Here is a 23630-nt window from a genome sequence, read left to right on the forward strand (position 1 = left end):
ACAGATACGGATTTCACGGTTCGAAGCTCAATCAACAAGTAATATGGACCACTCAAATTGAATTCAATAGTACTAATTAACTCATTTGCTGCCTCACCTTACATAATCTAAAGACTTCAATGTCTCTTTCACACAAAGGGCCCAAATTTTCTGGTCCTTAAGCTCTGAATACTAATGTCAGGAGGGGATCCAAATTCCTGTTTATTATCCATCTGTCAAATTGTCAACTGTTTGCTTTAGCTTGTTGTCCTAGTTTCTCTCTTCCTCATCCTCCTCTAGCTAGCTTTTGGACTCCGGCATCCGAATCACATGTCCATGCGGCCCTAGACACATTAAAGCTTACCTACTCAATGTAATGACTCCATTCCCCTCTCCAACTACCTTCATGGCCCAACACCTCCAGAGGTTTCAAACGAAAGAATTTCTAGGTTCTTGTGTCCGAAACCCCAGCTAAGTTTAATAGACGAGGGGTGGGAACATAATATCTTGTATCGTGGGCCTCACAATCATGGAGATATAGTGCTTTTTAGTGTCCAAGCCATATGAATTAGGTGGTCCGGTTGCTCTAAACTAGAATTTTATCCTCAATTTGACAAATTAACAATGGCTAATTGGCTATGCGTCTCCCTCTCTATGTTGTTAATAGTGTCGATATTGTCCCATCACATCAATTGAAGAAAAACCCCTATCAGGAATAATATGTATTAACAAAACATGATGCTTTATTTGAGAATTTATTTGAGAATCATAGCCTTTGGATGAGTTCACGATAGATAAATACCACAAAGTATAGATAGTCAAAGTTCAAACATTATTGACGGATGGTGAATGTGAACGATAATTCAAGAGTAGTGAGAAAGATGATTGGTATTAAGTCTTTGGTCACTATTATCTTGAAAGTTGATGACCAAAATGACAACTGCCTCCTTCTTTTGGCTGCAACAGCAGAAATAGGATGCTTACATGGAACCTGCATTTGTGGAATATGAACATCTGGAAATTACTCCGGGTGAACTCGTAACACGAGTTTCTTCATTTGAGCATGGAGCTCTTTCTCGATGCCTAGATGTACACCTCCATTTCCAAACACTCTGTTAACGCACAGCACAAAACTCTCTGCTGAGAGGTGGAAGTTGTGCATGCAATTGCTGTCTCTAATGGTTTCCAGAACGAATTCACGTCAAACTCTCCTCAAATCTTTCGATCTCAAAACCCCGTTCTGGAACTCAGGAATCAGGATTCACCAACTCCACTATGTAGAGAAGATCATCATTTTCTATGATTGCAAGTTGGCCAGTAAAACTCTAAACATCAATTTTTTTCAGTCAACCTTTGATAATTATAGTACCTGCAGATCAAATAAAGTAATCATAGATCATTCACTGCTCATAGATTTGTTTGTTTTTTTAAATCAAAATTCTAAGAACACGAAATCTGAACATACTCAAGATCAAGATACCCCGCTGTACTCATGGCCGATGTCACCACGAGTCTCACTGTCACTGGGAAATGCCATGGACAGACCGAAATCTGCTATTTTTGCTCCAAGTTTTCACTTAAGAGAATGTTGGCAGTATTTACATCTCTATGCACAGTACGTGGATTGCACCTTTATGCAAGTAAATAGTCCTGTGAGCCAAATTTCACAATATACATATGTTGAATTAGGCATATGAACTTGCACAATTATATTAGCGTACGAAATAACACAACGCACCAACCTATAGGCAATATCTAGTGTTATCCGAAGTCTCATTTCCCAAGTCACATGTGAGCTTCTATCTGCATTTGCAGCCATTGACGTGACACTTCAATATTTTGAAACCCTCTGATGGAGGACAATGCTTATAAAATATAGATCTACATACCTGAGAGATATTCTTTTAGGTTTCCTTTAGGAATGTACTCGTATGTAATATAAGTACCAAGTAATCGGTATCAACACAGTATCCAATAAATGAGGCCAAGTTTCTATGATGTATTCTCATCAGGAGCTCAACCTGCAGCGACAAGGAACTCATCAATCTCTAACCAACGAGACAAGGCACTTGCAATTCCAAGGAATTAAAATCCTAACTGTCAAACCTCTGTTTGGAATCCCCTAGCTCCTTGAGTTGACGATGGAGAAAGTATTTTAACCGCAACTTGAGTGCCATCTTCCAAGTAGCCATGGTATACAATCCCAAATCCTCATTTCCCAATTTCAGTTTGAAAGTTTTCGGTGATTTTTAAAACCTCATCACAAGTAAACTGGGACTTCATTGATGCTACCGGTGTGCTACAGGTGTTTTGTTATGTTTTTCTCCATCTGCAGCTTAAGGACAAAAAGTTATGAGTTCAGACTAACTGGATAGGAATACCACTACGCCTTAGTAGCAGTGCCGTTTCTAACTAAATAAGTATCAAGGTTATAAAATGGTACCTGGTTTTCTTATTCTTCTCAGCTTCCAGACCAGTAAGAGCACTACAACTTGAAGGAGGGCCATTGTTGAAAGTAATGATCCAAGTATTGGAACAACAATGTTCTTCTTGCACTTGCTTGAATCTGAGCTAAAAAGAACTTATCAGCAGATAGAAAATATAAATCTGAAGGACGCAATACCGTTCGCTTTCGTTAAAGAAAATGCTAACCTACTCAGCACTCTCCATGAATGAAACTTGCACATAGCAGTACGACGAGGAAACCAGTTGAGATCTTCACCTCTCTGTCTCATTGCAGCCTGTGAACTACCTGGTATTTAAAATGTGTGACAATGTCCTGACCAAAAAAACAGAAAAACGTATATGACGGTGTGGATTTGAAACCTCATGCTGCACAACTTGCAGAGTACATACAAGATCCTTATTACATGGGGATGCTTAGTCTACCCCAATCAATGGATCATGCAATGTTCATACTAAGAGAGCAATTTGGTCAAGCCAACGCATTTTCTAGTCAAAGCATTTAAAACATTGTTCCTATTAGGGTTATGTGGTGTGATACAAGTCAGGGAGACAACCCGAAGTATTAGACAAAAGTGATTAAGTCGAGGACAAAATAGATGCATACTTGTATTTAGCCTACACTGATTCACTGCACAACAGATCCCACACCCATTTTTAACCGACCAAGTTTTGAACATGGGATGAATGAGAGAGTTTGAGGCTACCTAGCATGGTGCTGTCATGGAACCTGCATTTGTGGAATTTGAACATCTGGAAATCACTCTAGGTGAACTCTGGGGTGGTGAGATCATAACACGAGTTTCTTCATTTGAGCCTGGAGTTCTTTCTCGATGCTTAGACACCTCCATTCCATACATTTTGTTAGTTGGCACAGCACAAAACCAACCATGGTGGCTCTATGTTGGGAGGTGGAAGTTGTGCAAGCCATTGCTGTCTTTAATGGTTTCCTGACCGAATTCACATCGAAATTTATATGAATCGTTCGATGCAAATTAGTTGTTAAATCACCATTCTGGAACTCAGGATTCACCCACTCCACGATGTGGACAAGATCATCACTTTCTATGATTGCAGCCTTGCAGGTTAGCCAGTAAAACTCTAAAATTCAACCCTTGATAATTATAGTACCTACAGACAATAAAAAGTAATCATAAATAAACCACTCACTGTTCATACATTTGTATTTATAACATGATAAAAAATCTAATAGAACATGGAAATTTGAACATACTCGGGATCAAGATAACCCGCTCTGCCCATGACTGATGTCACCACACTAGTCCCATTATCACTCGAAAAAACCACAGACAGACCAAAACCTGCTATTTTCGCGTCCAAGTTTTTGTTGTACTGTGCTTGCTCTCCTCTCTTAATGCAATTCTCATATTTGATTCCCTTCTTAAGTGTAGCTGAAATACAAATCCAATTTATCTGTGATTAACATATTCTAGATAACTCGACATGATTTTATTCAAGGATGAAAGATTGAAGAAAGAAGGTGCATATTGACGATACAGATTACCTTACACAAAATTGGTCTCAGAAAAGTGTATCTGCACCATAACACCATGTGGAACATGTCTTAGAACATATTTGAATGCACATTGGATGTTAAAACATATACAGAATGACCACGGATTCGTAAACAGTTGCAAATGTACTTCTATTTACTCATATTTAAGGACTAAAAAGCTTAATTTCCACAAAAGTCTTAAGTGCTGTTCCAAAAAGATTGTGAAAGCAAAGAAATTAATGTTCTTCCACGAGGCTAGAAAATGTATGATTTTGCAAACTAAATGCAACTAAGACAAGAGAACAGAACCAATCACGAATTACTGTTTCGGGAAAGAAATCTACACTTGACAGTTGGAAATGCGAGAAATCTTGGGCCAGTCAAGCAGGGTGCTTCTTTTAATTTAGAACACAACAGTAAAATTTGAACTGGCTTCCCTACTGTCAATAGATACTCCAGGTTCCCACAACGGTGAGTAGATAGATCATCGACACATGAAAGGTTCCGTCATCACTCTGGTAAGACCCTTCTGAATCATCAAGTGCCATTGTTGATAGTAATGATCCAAGTATTGGAACAACAATATTCTTCTTAAGCTTGCTTGAATCTGATCTAAAAATAACTTATCAGCAGATAGAAAATATAAATCTGAAGGACGCAATGCCATTCGCTTTTGTTAAAGGAAATGCTAACCTATCGGGCACTCTCCATGAACAAAACTTGCACAGAGCAGTAGGACGAGGAAACCAGTTGAGATCTTCATCTCTCTGTCTCATTGCAGCCTATGAACTACCAGGTATTTAAAACGCGTGACAATGTCCCAACCAAAAAAACAGAAAAAACGTATATGAGTGTGGATTTGTAACCTCATGCTGCACAATGATCCTTATCACATGGGGATGCTTAGTGTACGTCAATCAATGGATAATGCAATGTTCATACTAGAGCAATTTGGTCAAGTCTAACATATTTTCTAGTCAAAGCATTTCAAACAATGTTACTGTTAGGGTTATGTGCTGTGATACAACCCGAAGTATTGGACAAAAGTGATTGAGTTGAGGACAATATAGATACATACTAGTATGTAGCCTACACTGATTCACTGCATAAAAGATCCCAAACCCATTTTTAACCCACCAAGTTTTGAACATGGGATGAATGAGAGTTTGTAGCTCCCTAGCATGGTGCAGTCATGGAACCTGCATTTGTGGAATCTGAACGTCTGGAAATCACTCTAGGTGAACTATGGTATGGTGAAATCGTAACACGAGTTTATTCATTTGAGCCTGGAGTTCTTTTTGGATGCCTAGGCACCTCCATTTCCAAACGTTGTGTTAGTTGACTTGACACGGCACAAAACCCATGCTGCAGACCAAAAAAAGTAATCATAAACCACTAACTGTTCTTACATTTGTATTCATAACATGATAAAAAATCTAAAGGAACAAGGAAATTTGAACATACTCTGGATCAAGATAACCTGCTGTGCCCATGACTGATGTCACCACACGAGTCCCATTATCACTGGAAAAAACCATGGACATACTGAAATTTGCTATTTTCGCATCCAAGTTTTCGTTGCGCTGGGATCGCCTCCTCTCTTAATGCAATTCTCTTACTGGATTCCCTTCTTAAGTAAGCTGAAATACAAATCCAATTTATCTGTGATTAACGTATTTTACATAACTTGACATGATTTTATTGGAGGATGAAAGATGGAAGAAAGAAGCTCCATGTTAACTAAACAGATTACTTTCCATAAAATTGGTCTAATAAAACTGTGTTAGTTGGGTGAACCTGCACATAGTGAGATGAAACACAACCCCGTAAAAAAGTGTATCTGCACGATAACAATCAAATGGAACTAAGACAAGGGAACAGAACAAATCGTGAATTACTGTTTCGGGAAAGAAACCTACATTTGATTGTCGGAAATGTGAGAAATGTTGGGCCAGTGAGGTAGGTTGCATTTTCTTTTAATTTAGAACGCAACAGAAAAAATTGTACCGGCTTCCCCACTGCTGTAGATGCTTCAGATTCCCACAGCTGTGAATAGATAGATCGTCCACACACGAAGGGTTCCGTCATCACTCTGACAAGAGCCTTTTGACTCATCAAGGGTTCCGTCCACACACGAAGGATTCCGATTCTTCACTCAACTAATATCCCGTTTACTGCAGAAAACGAGAGTGAGTGAACAATATTGGACAAAATAAAATATACATGGATAATTGATTGGAAATAAAAATAAGGGCTCCAAAAATTAAAATTACCTCTGATAACTGGAATGTGATAAATCTTTGGCCATTCAGGGCCGTCCTTGGCGCATCTTTCTTTGAGACGGGGACACCATCGGATCTGTAGCTTACGTAATTTGGTTAGGCGTTGCATAGCTTCGACCGTAGGCAGATGCATCAGATTCTTACATTTCCAAATTTCCAACTCTGTAAGAGATGTAAGGTTGCCCAACCACTCTGGAAGAGCCTCCACACCATGGAAATATTTAATAGACAAAGATGTTAGAGAAGTAGAGTGTTGAATTGGCTGAGGCAGAGACTTGAGCTTAGGCCACCCGTATAATATTAATTTTTCCGATGGGACCTGAAGATCCGGGAAAGAATCGAGCTCCTTGCAGAACTTACCGATCCACAACCTTTTCAAACGAGATAGAGAGTGCAGCCCCTTGGGCAAATATTGTAATTTCCCACAATTAGACACAGATAGAGAGGAAAGAGATTGCAAGCTGGACAAATTGTGATCCGCCAGAGATATCAAATTGCGGCAATCATCGACAGACAAACTGGTAAGAGACGTGCAGGATGCAAGCCCACTCGGTATACTTGTTAATCGACCGCATTTCCTAATCTTCAACTCAGTGAGGAATGTAAGGTTGTCTAAACTGGGAATAGCCTCTAGACGAGGGCAATTAAAGATACTTAGACCTTCGAGAGAGACGGGGGTTTGTAGCCCATGACCCGACAAAGTCCTCAAATTACGACAATTCCAGATAATTAGTGTGCGAAGACTAGTACAAGATTGGAGCCCATTCAGTATACTTTTGAATCCATTGCATTCTTTAATAAACAAATAACAGAGGGATGTGCAACCGTTTAAAGACAAGTCGTCCTCCCCGTCCGCCTCCGGTGAGAAATCTACCGAGTTCTCGATTTGCAAATGACGGAGTGAAGACAGACTGTGAATTGAAGTGCATCTTAACTTTGGGCAAAGAGCTATGTACAACCGTTCAAGAGATTGGGATGATGAAATTGGAATGGATTTTAGATTGGGGCAATCCACAATATCAATACTTTGAAGTTTCCGCAAGTGTCCGAGCGGTGGGACCTCCTCACATTTTTTGCAATTGGATAGTTGAATCTCTGTTAACGAATCACTCATCATACATGATGCAAATTTAGCACCCATAAATTTCACAATCCTCAAGCTTTCTAAATTGGGGGGCGACTGAAGGCCTTCAAGAATATCCTGGTCAAGAAAATTGCCATTTCTTTCCGTATAATGGCTCCTCTTCCATTTTAATTCCAATTTTCGTATGTGTGTTTTTCCCACTAAATTTGATTTCATTGCTTCTTTCTTGTCTCTCACATATTCCAATGATCCAATAACTAGTTCCCCTTTCACTTCATTTAGCCCGCCCAGCTCATCAATTGTATGACGCCTTGCTCTATCCAAAGTAAAGGAACGTAGTGCTTGCAGGTGAGTCAATTGTGTTATCCGAAATGGAAATTCCTTATCCTTATTGAAATAAACATGCCTCAAGTTGATCAAATTTTCCATTTCCCTAGGAAACGTTTTAAGATTGTATGTTTTTGACATTCTTAACGTCTGAAGATTATAGAGCTTGCCAATAGATTTGGGGAGTTCTTTTATTTATGTCCTTGAAATATTGAGATACCTCAAGCGTTTCAACTCTCCAATTGAGATGGGCAACTCCTCTATTTCAGCCTTGTATAAATTTAACGTCCGTAAATCTCTAAACCTTTCAAACATGTTACTGAACTCAAAGCGTCGTGGAGGAAACAACGACCGCAATCTCGTAACACTCCCTTGTAGAAATCTTTCAAGTGTGGTGGAAGAAATCCGGGCAACATGCTGAATCTCAAGTGCTCTATCGTCCATCCAATCCAAGTCTCGCGTTAAGCTTTCAAATTTGAATACTTCCTCAGCAAGATCATGCACAAGATCATGCATCTTGCATTTGGTATTCCCATACTCATCTTCTCTTTCTCTTCTATGTGCATACTCATAGTTTCTAGCATCTTGAAATAAAGAGTTTTGCAATAGAATATTAAAATGTTCATTACCTTTATCCTCCATGGGAGAAGAATGGAGATATCCTTGAGCCATCCAGAGCTGGACCAAGTCATCTTTTTCAATTTCACAATCTTTTTCAAACATTGAGCAATATGCAAAACATTGCTTCAATGATGGCTCTCTTAAATTATCAAAACTCAACTTCAAGATCGACATGATTTGGTCCTCTCCATTTGGTAATTCCCATATTTTACTTTCTAGAATTGACGACCATTCCTGTGAACGCATCAAGCTTCCTAAAACCTGTTGATACATAAGATAATTAGTTTCTATATGTTTTAGAATATAAAAAGCTGATCAGCAAAATAATAACAGTGCCAAATTATAGTTTTATTGAATTTTGACTATAGTTATTGGCAATATAAAAGACGCATTGAACTCAACTTTGTTTTGTATCGATGAAAAGTGAAAGACTGCTCTTGCTAGAAGAGAAATACTTAAGGGACTTGCTAGCCAAGTAAGAATTGGTCTCAGAATTAATTGAAAGATACTTTATTAGATCATTTAAATATAAGTTTTAAATTTTTTTTTGAGTACATCAATATATTTTTACACCAAAAGATTGGAGAGTTCGGCTAAACCACACAATGGACAACCTAATTTGGTATCGAATTCGGCATCCACAAGATTTGAACCTAAAACCTTTCACTTCTAAATGAAGAAGAATATTATGATACTGTAGTACTAAGGGGCTATAAGTGTCAATTAGATACTTATGATAACTGAGTAACTGAATGGTTCGTAACAATGCACTAGGAATGTAGTATTTTGAAGGAGAGCTTTGATCCACATTTTCTAGAGCGTTTACATGTATATATAAGGTTAAGATTCGGAGACACTCATTTTTGAAACATATTTTAACACAAGTTTTCGTGGCTTTCATTCTGTAATTTTTTTTTCAAGGATCTCAATCGTTTATATTTCAATTCATCATTCATAGATCTTTCTTGTAAAAATTTAGACAAATCCAAACTCATTTTGACATTTATTGGTAGTGAAGAAAAAAGCCGATACGATTCTACAAAGATACACTAAATTTATGCAGTTGCACGATGAGCACAAAGTGAACTATTCTTTCGCCTTTTACTAAAGAAACACTGAATTTGATCCAATGGTCATATGACTTCAGATTTGGATGATTTTTTGATAGAGATGATATTTTAGGGAAGACATAAAATATAAGACGGTTAGATCGTTGAAATACGTTAAACACACAATATATATATACACACACACAGAGCTTAAGGGGAGGGATCCCCATTTTTTTGAAAAAAATGGGGACACGCTCCCCACCGTTAGATTGACTTTAATGAAATTGTGTGATTGAGATTGTGTGGCCTGTGTTTTAATCTCAACCACACAATTTCATTAAAGTCAATCTAATGGTGAGGAGCGTGTCCCCATTTTTTTGAAAAAATGGGGATCCCTCCCCTTAAGCAATTCCTATATACATATATATATATATATATGTATATATATATATATGTATATATGTAGATATATGTATATATGTATATATATGTATATAGAGAGAGCTTAAGGGGAGGGATCCTCATTTTTTGAAAAAAATGGGGATTAGGTGTGGGGCCCACTTCACATCAAATTTCAACGATTCGAACCGTCTATTTTGTTAGTTTCGATTCATAGATCATCCTTGCAAAATATTAGCTAAATTGGAAATGTTTAAGACATCTAATTGGGTTCAAGGAAATGAACGAATACTTTGTTATATAAGAAAATATGAAATTTGATATTGATAATTAAATAGGCAAATGGTTTCGGATTGAATTGAATTTTTGCAAGTATGATCTATGAATCGAGACTAACAAAATAGACGGTTCGGATCGTTGAAATTTGATGTGAAGTGGGCCCCACACCTAATCCCCATTTTTTTCAAAAAATGGGGATCCCTCCCCTTAAGCTCTCTGTATGTATATATATGTATATATGTATATATATGTATATGAAGGCTTTAAGGGAAGGGATCCACATTTTTTTTTATATAAATAGGGATCTGTTGTGGGGCCATACCACATCGAATTTTAACGATTCGAACCGTCTATTTTTCAAATTGCATCTCATAGATCATTCTTGCAAAATATTAGCCAAATCGGAAATATTTAAGACATCTAATTGGGTTCAAAGAAATTAATGAATACTTGTTATATAAGAAACAATGAAATTTTACCTTGATAATTAAATAGGCTAATGATTTCGGATTGAATTGAATTGTTGCAAGAATGATCTATGAATCGAGACTTTCGAAATAGACTGTTCGGATGAAGTTCGATGTGAAGTGGGCCTATGGATTGTTCAAAAAATGTGTCTCCCAATCCTAATCCATATATATGTTATATAAACAAAATTGACCCTTTAAAGCTCACTATTATGTTTTTCATGCAATTTTCCTTTAAAATTGTTGGACAAAATTAGATATACCAAGTTAAGGCTTTTTATAATGGCGATTCTGTTGAATATTTAATCATACTTATATTACTAACATATAATAATATTCTTTTTTACCTGTAACTGAAGGGTTTTTAAGTTTTTGACTCATATGAATGGTGATGACACATTATATTTATTTGAGTTTGAGTTAGAAATCTAGATAATTGTATGTTTGACTCTGAATAAATAATTAAAACTTAAAATTATGTAATTGATGCATTATTTAGGAGTTCAATTATCTGCTATTTTTTAGGGAGAAAGAGGCATAAATAGTAGTAGTTCGAACAAAAAAACATAATTGGACTCACTTAAAATGTAGCCTATGATTTTGGGCCTCTATCTAAAAACCTTAATATAATAATATATGAATACATATCTTCGCCGCCAATGGTACACCAGCACACTTTTTAGCTATGGCCCTTCCAATGCACTCTTGATCTGAATCTAGAGAAGAAGCATTACCATCTGGTAATGCTTCACCCTTTAATACAGACCAACAATCCTCCACCGATAGGCCCTTCAAATCACACCTCGGCATTGTCTCAGTGATTGATGCAACCTTAGCACTACGGGTAGTAACAATGGCAATGCTTCCGGGACCTGAATTGAGTTTCGACAAACAGTCCATAAACTCCCTCCAAAAATTCTTCTCTTCATTCCAAACATCATCAAGTATCAGAATATATCTCTTGTCTGTCAACCTTTCTTTGAGGTCATTCAGCAATGCTTCCCGAGTTGTAAGTCCTGTCCTGTTTGAGTTAAGGGATTCTAACATCCGATTTAGAATCGAATTAACCTCAAAAGTGTCGGATACACACAACCACATTTTTTCAACAAAAGGCGTACGAATAGCATCATGATTGAATATTGATTTTGCCAAAGTCGTCTTTCCGAGTCCTCCCATTCCCACAACGGCCATAACCGAAAGGTTATTTTCCTGATTCTTGGACATCAAGATTTTAATGATATCCGACACAATTTTCTCCCTTCCAATGATCTTGTCATACTGACCGAAGCTCGAGTCAGTTTCTCTGTTCCTCATAATTGGAGGAGGGCTATGATCTACTGGCCTTACAACTAAGCCAATGGAAGGTGCCTCACTCTTGAGACCCGCCAGTGACGCATTGATGTTCTTAATCTTTTGTGCCATCTTTTGACGAAATAAAATGGGATTGGAAAGCGAAAAGAAGTCAAGTACCTTCTTCTTCATGTGGTTTTGAATTTCTACTTTACGCCGGAGAACGTCGTAGTTGATGTCCTCCAAGACGTCATCGGCATCGTGAGCTACGTCTTTCAGTTTCTTGACCCAGTTTCTGACTGCCATGCTCCGATCCTGTGGTTGGTGGGCAACATCGCCTAAGTACTGTTCAATTTCCTCTAACGATACAGCAAGCTCAGTTGCTTCTTTTTTAAATCCTCGGAAAAGACAGATTTCTTGAGCAGCAAGCGAACCGACCGACTTCAGTATTCCCTCCACCGGATAAGTGATGAGACCTTGTAGCACATCCATACTCGCGCGAGAAAGGGAGATTAGAGAGTAGAAAGCAGAGAACTGAGAGAAAGCCAAGGAAGGACACAAGAAGAGCGAATAAGATGAATGAAAGGCTTAACAATAATTCAAGAAAATGTGGTATAAGAAGAAAGGACCCCTTATAATTGACGCCACTTACCTGTGAGCGTCAACATAATGTTCAAGAGCAATATTAACCCATCTTATCAGCAAAGATTCTTTCTAAACAACTTTAGTAAATAGTGGAGGCGGACTTTGATTAGTCAATATTTATTGGTCTTCCATGGATTTTTGTCAGGACTTAGTACTGGTGACTATTCAACCCTACCCGGTCCTGTCACTTCATCTTCTACATGATTTCGCGTAGGCAGTGGTATTTACACATTTAACTTTACTTTTCATTCTTAATTTTACTGAATGAATTGAAAAAGAATAATTATACAAAATTAACAAAAATGTGTCAGAAATAAAAATGATTGTGTGAATAAGACTTTCACATAAAATGTGTTTTCTTTTACACAATCGAGCTAGAAACTTGTCTCTTACACATCGAATTGACTATGGTAAACCTAAACCTAACGACAAAATGCGGTAGCTATTACGATCAAACGCTAGGAATTCGTCTCCAACCCTACACATATCTGATAAAGAGCGATTAAATTGGTCTTGGTTTTAGCAGTTTATACATACGTCAAATCCAACGAAATCAAACCAAACTAATTATAGTTTGATTTAGTTCAACCTAAAATTGCATTTTTTTTTCATTATAAAAGTCATACCAAACTTCTTAGATTGATTTTTATACAACGATATATATACAGAGATAAAAGTTAAATCAAAACTTTTTGGATTGGGGTGTAGTATAAATTTGTATTGAACTCTTCATTCATGAATTTCAAACTTAAGACCTATTATTTATAAGTAAAGAAAATTATTGTTAGATCATAATATTAAATGACACCCTCTTGGATGGTTTAGTTTGAACAGTATTTTCATACAACGATATATTTACGTTAAATTGAGATAAAATGGACAAGAATACTCTCCGAATCTCTATTTAGGAACTTCCACCACTATCTCTGAGAGCTTATTTAAAGATTTTAAAGAAATATTTGGGTCTTTAAAAGAATATTGTTTTTTATGAAAAGTTCTTATAGTGTAATCTTCAGATTAATATAAAAACTAAAATATTGAAAAATTATTATTCATGGATGAAAAAACCTAAAAAAATATCTCTACCCTTAGTTTTTCAACAATTAAAAAAAAATTACGTGAAAAACCAAAAATGAAAATTTCACGTGGGTGGGAATCGTGGGATCAACAAACAAGGTAAAAGACAAAAAACCAACTGGTGTGGGTCACTTTTCTCCACAAAATCAACAGAGGCCCACTATACAATTTTCACATTTGAGATTTTCTTTTGAAGTATTTAGCGAGTTTTTATCAAGGAACAAAATGCCGATAATATCGGTGATATTTCGCCGATATTATCGGTTTTTCAGGGTACCGATATTTTAATAGGTATCCAATGGGTTTTCGTCAAAATATTGCGATATTTCCGAAACTATCGCGATATTTTGGAACTGTGCTACTCGGAGAAGAACGCCGGAGCTTCTACAGCTCCGGCCGATTACAAACGCAAACCTTAGACTCCGATCTAATTACCAACGTGAAGAGGAAAGAGAGAGGAGTAAGTTTATACCCTTGGTTCGCCGTGAAATGGCTGAAGGTTTTCGGAAAGCTCCTTAACAGTCACGGGTTCGCCGGAGTTGGGTGAGCTTTCCCTTGACCTGATCTCGTTCCATAACACACACATAAGCTTACCTAACTGGAGAAAATGAAGAAAACTCACCGGAGGTTTCTGGGTTTCGTCAATCTTGCAGAGACAAGAGGAAGAGAGAGAAAGACGAGGTTTTGATGGTGATGCCGTCTACGGAACGATGGTGTGGGTGCCGTGTACTAGGGTAATCATGGGAGAAAGAGTGAGAGTGATGAGAGGGTTTCGAGAGAGAAGAGAGTGTGCAGAGAAGGAAAGAAAGAGAAGAAGAAAGAAAGGGGGTCTCGGGTAGGATCTGGTTGATCTCGGTGACGATGGTGATGAAGCCAGAGGAGGAAGAGGAGGAGGGAAGGCGGCGGAGGGAGAAGGAGTAGGAGGAAACGAAGAGGGTTTTGCAGGGGCGGAGATTGCGAAGAGGGAGATGAGGGCGATGAGGAGGAGGAGGGATCGTTTACTCGTTCTCTCTGTCTTCTCTTCTTTCTCGTTTCAATTGGCAATTTAGGGATTTAAGCAAGTTTTAGGCCCCCAAATCATCTACTTATATTGCCCTAAAAAACTCCAAGTAATTACAACATCGTATTAGAATTGTAATTGATCCTTGTTAGATTTGGTTTAGAAATTCTATGTAATTTAGTGATTGTTTCATATTAGGTTTAGATTTGAATTTTTTACTCCATTCAGATTTTAAAGGATTATAATAGATTTAAAAATTTATGAATTTTGATGAAGTTTAATAATTTTTAAAACTTTTATGTAAAATTTTAAGTGAATTCCCTCAAATTTTCAGGGAGCGATTTGAGAATGTTTAAAATATTATGTGAAATATTTCTAATTTTTTCGAGTTTCCCAACTTTTTAAAAATCTCTTCGAATCAATTTCTAAATGAATACATTTGGAATGTATGAATATCTTAAAAATCATGATCGAATACCCAAAAAACTTTAAAGAATCACTTAAAATCCTGATTAAATACCCTTAGATTTTTAAGGAGAATTAAAATGTTTATAAGCCCCAATTGGATGTACCGCTTAATTTAACTAATTGACACAACACAACAAAACTAGTTAAGATTACAAATTAACACAAAAGACGACTTGATGCGAGGTCATATCTAAAAAACTTGCCGCAATAAGCCCCAATTGGTGTGTTTAAACTTCTTTCATTAATTACTACATATTTTCTACACTCACAATGTTTGTCAGCTCGCTATATAATCAACTTGATAATGTTAAATCCATCATGCAATGCATTTCCTTCCAATTTTTTGTGATAAACTAATAGATAATTGACTAAATAAACATCCTGCAAAGTTTCAATAAAAATTTCCAAGTTTTTCTTACAATTTTCGTGGTTTCCATGTAATTTTTATCGATATCGATATTATCCCGATATTTCCATCGATTTTCCGTGTTTTCGGACTACCGATATTTCCGATATTACCGATATTTAATACCTTGGTTTTTATATAGGGAGTTTTAACGAAAAACCCACGGTACTGTTCACTTTAACGAAAAACCACATTTTTACACTAAAAAGTCAAACCTGGTACTATTCACTTTACCTTTTATTTTGTCCTTATCATTAAAACTCAAAGTTTTCAAGCTTTTTTCATTAGTTTTCCTTTTTATATATTTGAATATTTTTTGACAAAAAAAATATTGGAATATTTTAAAGACTTTATTTTCGACTCTTTAAATACTTTTTGTCTTTATGTTTAGAGATTGTACTATTATAAAGACTTTGTTTAGATTCTCTATTGGAGATGTTCAAACATGACAAAAAGGTGAAAGTAGAGCAAGACCACATAAATATAAATTCATCTTATCTGTAATCTCTTTCGACAACTTTAGATGATAGTGTAGACCCAACTTTAACAAAGTAAATTAAAGATATTTATTAAAAAATAATAACAACTTCGTTAGTACATTCAAAAGTGTATGTATGATAAGAAGATCCTAAGTATTCGTTTTTCAGTACTAACGAGAGTCATCAGATTGAAATACCTCCAAGTAATTGTAAACGATTCGAATTCACGGAACAACTATACAAATTCAACATATGTCATTTGGTTTCCAAGTTGATCACTACGTGTATTTCAATCAAGGATGAAAAAATCGATAATATCGGCGACATCGTTTTTTTGAAGTTCCGAAATTTTTTTAACTATCCAACCTATTTTCATCAAAATATCGCGATATTATCGATAATACCAATAATATCGCGATATTATCGATAATACCAATAATATCGCGATATTTTCGAAATTATCGACAATATCGTGATATTTTATTAAAAAAATACTTAAATATGTTGAGAAAACTCAACACATAGTTAACTTGATCATGGCCCAAAGGCCAAACAAGTTTTGGTTATCTCTCCAGGGAAGTGAGTTTTATAGCAAAAATTCATTTCTCACTTCCTTGCATGGGCGATGTGGGACTCGCCCAATGGGGGAAAAAATCAAAATTTCGGCCGAAATTTTACACTCACTTTAAACGGCCATAACTTTGTCAAAACTCAACGAAATCAAGCAAGACAAAAACTAAAGTTGTAGCCCTCGAAGAGACTAAGAGAATGGTACCTCACACTATGTCTTAATCGTAGTGGTTTGGCCGGAAAATGCCTCGAAAGTCACTGAGGTCGCTGAGGTCGTCGGAAACTGGGTAAGATTCAAATGAGTATAACTTTTTCAATACGCAACGAAATTGAGTGAAACAAAAAGGAAAGTTGTAGCCCTCGAAGAGACGAAGATAATGGTACCTCACACGATGTCTGAATCGTCGTGGTTTGGCCGGAAAATTCCTCGAAAGTCACTGAGGTCGCTGAGGTCGTCGGAAACTGGGTAAGATTCAAATGAGTATAATTTTTTCAATACGCAACGAAATTGAGTGAAACAAAAAGGAAAGTTGTAGCCCTCGAAGAGACGAAGAGAATGGTACCTCACACGACGTCTGACTCGTTGTGGTTTGGCCGGAAATTGCCTCGAAATCTACTGAGGTCGCCGGAAACTGGGTAAGATTCAAATGAGCTTTTTCAATACGCAACGAAATTGAGTGAAACAAAAAGGAAAGTTGTAGCCCTCGAAGAGACGAAGAGATTGATACCTTGCACGTCAGCCAAAATTCAATTGACACACTCCTAGCTTCCAAAATTCAATACTTTTACTTTATATCAAGTTGAAAAAACATAATCGGCATCCAAATTAAAGTTTAATCTTATTCAATGTATTGATTTTCAATCGTTAATTGATATACTATAATTTGGAACTTCAACGCCTAGACGCATGCTTATGTGTAAGAAATTTAAATTGTCAAATTCGGCACATTATTCTTCATCATTTTATTCACTTCCCTTTTTTTTTTTTTAATATCCTAAATAAAACCTCCAAATATTGTACTAATTAATTATATATAAATGATTATGGTGTGTTTAAACTTCTTTCATTAATTACTACATATTTTCTACACTCACAATGTTTGCCAGCTCGGTATATAATCAACTTAAATCAGTTAAATCCATCATGCAATGCATTTCCTTCCAATTTTTTTGTGAGAAACTAATAGATAATTGACTAAATAAACATCCTACAAAGTTTCATTAAAAATTTCCAAGTTTTTCTTACAATTTCCGTGGTTTCCATGTAATTTTTATCGATATCGATATTATCCCGATATTTCCGTGTTTTCGGACTACCGATATTTCCGATATTACCGATATTTTCTTCCTTGCTTTCAATAATATCTTGTTTAGAATTTGTTTGGATTTGCAGATCCTCCATCTTCTAACATAGAGGAAATTTCTCCAACACTGCCTTCCTTGTAATTGTTGTAATGAGATGCGTTGTTGTTTTCATGGGGCAGGTCCTAATGAATCCTATAGCTATTGGACCCCATCCCACTTGTGTTTGGCATCGGTGGCACCATTGTGTTTGGCAATCAATGCAAAATTACGTACAATAATTTAAGTATCAAACAAAATGTAAACTTCATTTTGAACATATGGAGTAGGGTTTGTTGCAAGTATATTATTGGAGATCGAATAATGACATGAGACTAATAATAATTTCTGGTGTAATTTGTTAATTTTCTGAGTATTCCACTGACTTTTTGGAAGGCTGGCTGGTGGAGGAAGCTGCTTTTAGCTTTTTATTACTTCTTGAAACTACCCGCTTCGGATTTGAATTTACCAAAAGCAACTTTCAGCTGTTAACTGCAATTTATGCAGCTGATAAGAGATATAACCCACTCTACACCTCGTAACGAAAAAAAAAACCCTTCTATAGACACTTTGATCACGTCATCTATAGAGTTATTTAGTGTAAGAGCTTTTCTAATACGTTGAAACTCATTTTCAAGTGAGAGACATCAAATTTGACTCACATAAATAGTAAATTTGAAAACATTTTTTGTCGAAAAAAAATATGTTTGTTACTTAATTGTTATATGTTGGATGTCGAGTTTCTATTAGAAAATATTCTTGTATATAAAAGGAAAACAATTTTAATTTCATTATGTACACATGTCAATATCACTGGCAATTTGACCAAATGGCTACTATTTGGTGTTTTAACTGCAAATGCATGAAATCAGTGAGAGATTTTTCAATGTGATCGATACACAAAATAATATATCACGTGTCACTATATAAATTTTTATGTATGTTAAAAAGTTAATAACTTAAAAAATAAAATTTCTCACAAATTCTATAAAAACATGTGATGTACCATTCGTGTTCCGATCACAATGAAAAATTTCTCGAAACCTTCACGCTTGCTTCCTCAATCACCAACATTGACCATTCTCTCTTTCCCATTAAAAAAATTAATAAATATGGCGTCAGTCATACAAAGTCAAGCTTTCTAAACTCTTTTATGGACAGATGCGGATTTTAGGGTTCAAAGCTTAACCAACGGGTAATTCGGATCATTTAACTTGATTTTAATAGTACTAATTAACTCATTCTGCTGCCTCATTTTACGCAATCTAAAGACTTCAACGTCTTTTGGACCTAAATTTTCTGGTCCTTAGGCTCTGAACCCTAATGTCAGAAGGGGAACAAATTCCTCTTTATTATCCATCTGTCAAATATTCAACTGTTTGCTTTTAGCTCGTTGTCCTAGTTTCTATATTCCTCATCCTCCTCTAGCTAGCTTTTAGAGTCCGGCATCCGAATCACATGTCCATGCGGCCCTAGACACATTAAAGCTTCCCTACTCCATGTAATGACTCCACTCCCCTCTCCCTCCACCTTCATGGCCCAACACCTTTGGGTTTCGGACAAAATAATTTATACATCTAGAGAGGTTCTTGTGTCTGAAACCCCAGCTAAGTTTAATAGAGGAGGTGGGATCATAATTTGGTGTATCGTGGGCCACACAATCAGGGAGATATACTGCTTTTTTAGTGTCCAAGTCATAGGGATCAGGTGGATTGGTTGCTCTAAACTAGAATTTTATCCTCAATTTGACAAATTAACAATGGCTAATTGGCTATGCCGCTCCCTCTCTATGTTGTTAATAGTGTCAATATTGTCCCGTTACATCGATTGAAGAAAAACCCATATCAGGAATAATATGTATAAACAAAATATGATGCTTTATTTGAGAATTTATTTGAGAATCATGGCCTTGGATGAGTTTACGATAGATAAATACCACAAAGTATAGATAGTCAAAAGTTCAAACATTATTGACGGATGGTGAATGTGAATGATAATTCAAGAGTAGTGAGAAAGATGATTGGTATTTAGTCTTTGGTCACTATTATCTTGAAAGTTGATGACCAAAATGACAACTGCCTCCCCTTCTTTTGGCTGCAACAGCAGAAATAGGATGCTTACATGGAACCGGCATTTGTGGAATATGAACATCTGGAAATTACTCCACTACGTAAGACAAGATCATCACTTTCTGTGATTGCAGGTTGGCCAGTAAAACTCTAAACATCAATTTTTTTTCATTCAACCTTTGATAATTATAGTACCTGCAGACCAAATAAAGTAATCATAGATCACTCACTGCTCATAGATTTGTTTTTTTTTTTTAAATCAAAATTCTAAGAACACGAAATATGAACATACTCAGGATCGAGATACCCTGCTGTGCTCATGACCGAAGCCACCACGAGTTTCACTGTCACTGGGAAAAGCCATGGACAGACCGAGATCTGCTATTTTTGCGTCCAAGTTTTCACTTAAGAGAATGTTGGCAGTATTTGCGTCTCTATGCACAATACGTGGATTGCACCTTTATGCAAGGAAATAGTCCTGTGAGCCAAATTTCACAATATACATAAGTTGAATTAGGCATATGAACTTGCGCAAGTATATTAGCGTACGAAATATCACGAAGCACCAACCTAACGCAATATCTAGTGTTATCCGAAGTCTCATTTCCCAAGTCGCATGTGACCTTCTATCTGCATTTTTAGCCATTGACGTGACACTTCAATATTTTGAAACCCTCTGATGGAGGACAATGCTTATAAAATATAGAACTACACACCTGAGAGATATTCTTTTAGGTTTCCTTTAGGCATGTACTCGTATGTAATATGAGTACCAGGTAGTATCATCACAGTATCCAATAAATGAGGCCAAGTTTCTATGATGTATTCTCATCACGAGCTCAACCTGCAGCAACAAGGAACACATCAATCTCTAACCAACGAGACAAGGCACTTGCAATTCCAAGGAATTTAAATCCTAACTGCCAAACCTCTGTTTGGAACTCCCTAGCTCCTTGAGTTGACGATGGAGAAAGTATTTTAACCGCAACTTGAGTGCCATCTTCCAAGTAGCCATGGTATACAATCCCAAGTCCTCCTTTCCCAATTTCAGTTTGAAAGTTTTCGGTGATTTCTAAAACCTCGTCGTAAGTAAACTGGGACTTCATTGATGCTACTGGTGTGCTACAGGTGTTTTGTTATGTTTTTCTCCATCTGCAGCTTAAGGACAAAAAGTTATGAGTGCAGGCTAACTGCATAGGAATACCACAACGCCATAGTAGCAGCGCTGTTTCTAACTAAATAAGTATCAAGGGTATAAAATGGTACCTGGTTTTCTTATTCTTCTCAGCTTCCAGACCAGTAAGAGCACTATAACTTGAAGAAGGGCCATTGTTGAAAGTAATGATCCAAGTATTGTTCAAAGTAATGATCCAAGTATTGGAACAACAATGATCTTCTTGTACTTGCTTGAATCTGAGCTAAAAAGAACTTATCAGCAGATAGAAAATATAAATCTGAAGGACGCAATACCATTCGCTTTCGTTAAAGAAAATGCTAACCTATTCAGCACTCTCCATGAACGAAACTTGCACAAAGCAGTAGGACGAGGAAACCAGTTGAGATCTTCATCTCTCTGTCTCATTGCAGCCTATGAACTACCTGGTATTTAAAATGTGTGACAATGTCCCGACCAAAAAAACAGAAAAACGTATATGACAGTGTGGATTTGTAACCACATGCCGCACAACTTGCAGAGTACATACGTGATCCTTATTACATGGGGATGCTTAGTCTACGTCAATCAAAACCTTCCCCAGAAAACTAAATCCCTAATATCAGAATTTCAAAAACCCTAACCCTTGGGATCCTGCTGACAGCGCTGGGGCTGGGCTGACGGTGCTGGGGTGACGGCAGTGGGGTGATGGCGGTGTGGCGACGATGTTGCTCCAAGCGGTGGCGTGGCGACCAGACCGGTGTTCTGGGCTTCTGGGCTTCTGGCGCGCGAGAGAAGAAGAAGCAAGAAGGCAGAAGGCAGAAGGCAGAGGTAGACGAAGGCGATCGAATTCGAAGGTATGGTATGAAGACTGAAAATCCTTACCCAAACGGCGTTGTTTTGGGTTTGGATGGTTTTCAAAAAACAAAAAAAAGGGTATGACAAGGCGCCTGGACGCCCTGAGGCGCGCCTCCGCCGCCTCGGCGTCTCCGGCGAAGCATTTCGCCTACTCCAGAAAAACTGAGGCGTTTGCCTCACCGCCCAGCCTCAAAGGCGCCCTAGGCGCGCCTCGAGGCGAGTTCTTTAAAACATTGCTTAGAACTTATTCGAATGCACATTGGACGTTATAACATATACAGAATGACCACGGATTCGTAAACAGTTGCAAATGTACTTCTATTTACTCATATTTAAGGACCAAAAAGCTTAATTTCCACAAAAGTCTAAAGTGCTGTTCCAAAAAGATTGTGAAAGCAAAGAAATTAATGTTCTTCCACGAGGCTAGAAAGTGTATGACTTTGCAAACTAAATGCAACTAAGACAAAAGAACAGAACCAATCACGAATTACTGTTTCGGGAAAGAAACCTACACTTGACTGTATGAAATGCGGGAAATCTTGGGCCAGTCGAGCAGTTGCTTCTTTTAATTTAGAACACAACAGTAAAATTTGGACTGGCTTCCCTACTGTCGATAGATACTTCAGGTTCCCACAACGGTGAGCAGATAGATCATCGACACATGTAAGGTCCCATCATCACTCTGGTAAGACCCTTCTGAATCAAGTGCCATTGTTGATAGTAATGATCCAAGTATTGGAACAACAATATTCTTCTTGAGCTTGCTTGAATCTGATTTAAAAATAACTTATCAGCAGACAGAAAATATAAATTCTGAAGGACGCAATGCCATTCGCTTTCGTTAAAGGAAATGCTAACCTATTGGGCACTCTCCATGAACAAACTTGCAGAGAGCAGTAGGACGAGGAAACCAGTTGAGATCTTCATCTCTCTGTCTCATTGCAGCCTATGAACTACCAGGTATTTAAAACACGTGACAATGTCCCGACCAAAAAAACAGAAAAACGTATGAGTGTGGACTTGTAACCTCATGCTGCCTGCACAATGATCCTTATTACATGGGGATGCTTAGTGTACGTCAATCAATGGATAATGCAATGTTCATACTAGAGCAATTTGGTCAAGCCAACGTATTTTCTAGTCAAAGCATTTCAAACAATGTTCCTGTTAGGGTTATGTGCTGTGATACAACTCGAAGTATTGGACAAAAGTGATTAAGTTGAGGACAATATAGATACATACTAGTATGTAGCCTACACTGATTCACTGCACAACAGATCCCACACCCATTTTTAGCCCACCAAGTTTTGAACATGGGATGAATGAGAGTTTGTAGCTACCTAGCATGGTGCAGTCATGGAACCTGCATTTGTGGAATCTGAACATCTGGAAATCACTCTAGGTGTACTATGGTATGATGAAATCGTACAAAACCCATGCTGCAGTCATGGAACCTCCATTTCCAAACGTTGTGTTAGTTGACACGACACAGCACAAAACCCATGCTGCAGACCAAAAAAAAGTAATCATAAACCAACTGTTCTTACATTTGTATTCATAACATGATAAAAAATCAAATAGAACAAGGAAATTTGAACATACTCTAGATCAAGAGAACCCGCTGTGCCCATGACTGATGTCACCACACAAGTCCCATTATCACTGGAAAAAACCATGGACATACTGAAATCTGCTATTTCCACATCCAAGTTTTCGTTGCGCTGGGATTGCCTCCTCTCTTAATGCAATTCTCTTACTGGATTCCCTTCTTAAATAGGCTGAAATACAAATCCAATTCATCTGTGATT

The 23630-nt window shown here is 37.1% G+C and overlaps 2 protein-coding genes across 5 annotated transcripts in view; both read right to left on the reverse strand.

Moving 5' to 3' along the window:
• Positions 1 to 700: 700 nt before the first annotated feature.
• LOC103406797 (putative disease resistance protein RGA3) overlaps positions 701 to 23630 on the reverse strand; it is a 46696-nt gene continuing 23766 nt past the window's right edge. The window contains exons 14-28 of one of the 4 annotated variants that reach the window (XM_070806864.1): positions 6232 to 6586; positions 5878 to 6132; positions 5712 to 5798; positions 5423 to 5598; positions 4652 to 5323; positions 3968 to 4565; positions 3677 to 3854; positions 3150 to 3573; positions 2632 to 2758; positions 2423 to 2545; positions 2086 to 2314; positions 1869 to 2000; positions 1722 to 1782; positions 1445 to 1629; positions 701 to 1348 (exon numbers count right to left, since the gene is read on the reverse strand). The gene's annotated coding sequence lies outside the window, so the exon portion shown is untranslated. Of the gene's footprint in view, positions 1349 to 1444; positions 1630 to 1721; positions 1783 to 1868; positions 2001 to 2085; positions 2315 to 2422; positions 2546 to 2631; positions 2759 to 3149; positions 3574 to 3676; positions 3855 to 3967; positions 4566 to 4651; positions 5324 to 5422; positions 5599 to 5711; positions 5799 to 5877; positions 6133 to 6231; positions 6587 to 19691; positions 20007 to 20103; positions 20290 to 20381; positions 20442 to 20527; positions 20656 to 20740; positions 20970 to 21077; positions 21225 to 21310; positions 21411 to 22115; positions 22594 to 22680; positions 23328 to 23424; positions 23601 to 23630 lie in introns of those variants that run through there. The other 3 variants (XM_070806867.1, XM_070806865.1, XM_029088145.2) reach the window with 3 other exon arrangements.
• Positions 3501 to 12248, reverse strand: LOC114819452 (putative disease resistance protein RGA3). The gene is made up of 6 exons (XM_070811094.1): positions 11111 to 12248; positions 8281 to 8361; positions 7872 to 8235; positions 6232 to 7757; positions 3677 to 3854; positions 3501 to 3573 (listed from the first exon to the last, which is right to left on the reverse strand). Exons 1-6 carry the CDS (start codon positions 12246 to 12248, stop codon positions 3501 to 3503), a joined length of 3360 nt encoding a protein of 1119 aa, XP_070667195.1.

Source organism: Malus domestica, chromosome 02 (genome assembly GCF_042453785.1).
Source record: "Malus domestica chromosome 02, GDT2T_hap1".
Lineage (NCBI taxonomy): Eukaryota > Viridiplantae > Streptophyta > Magnoliopsida > Rosales > Rosaceae > Malus > Malus domestica.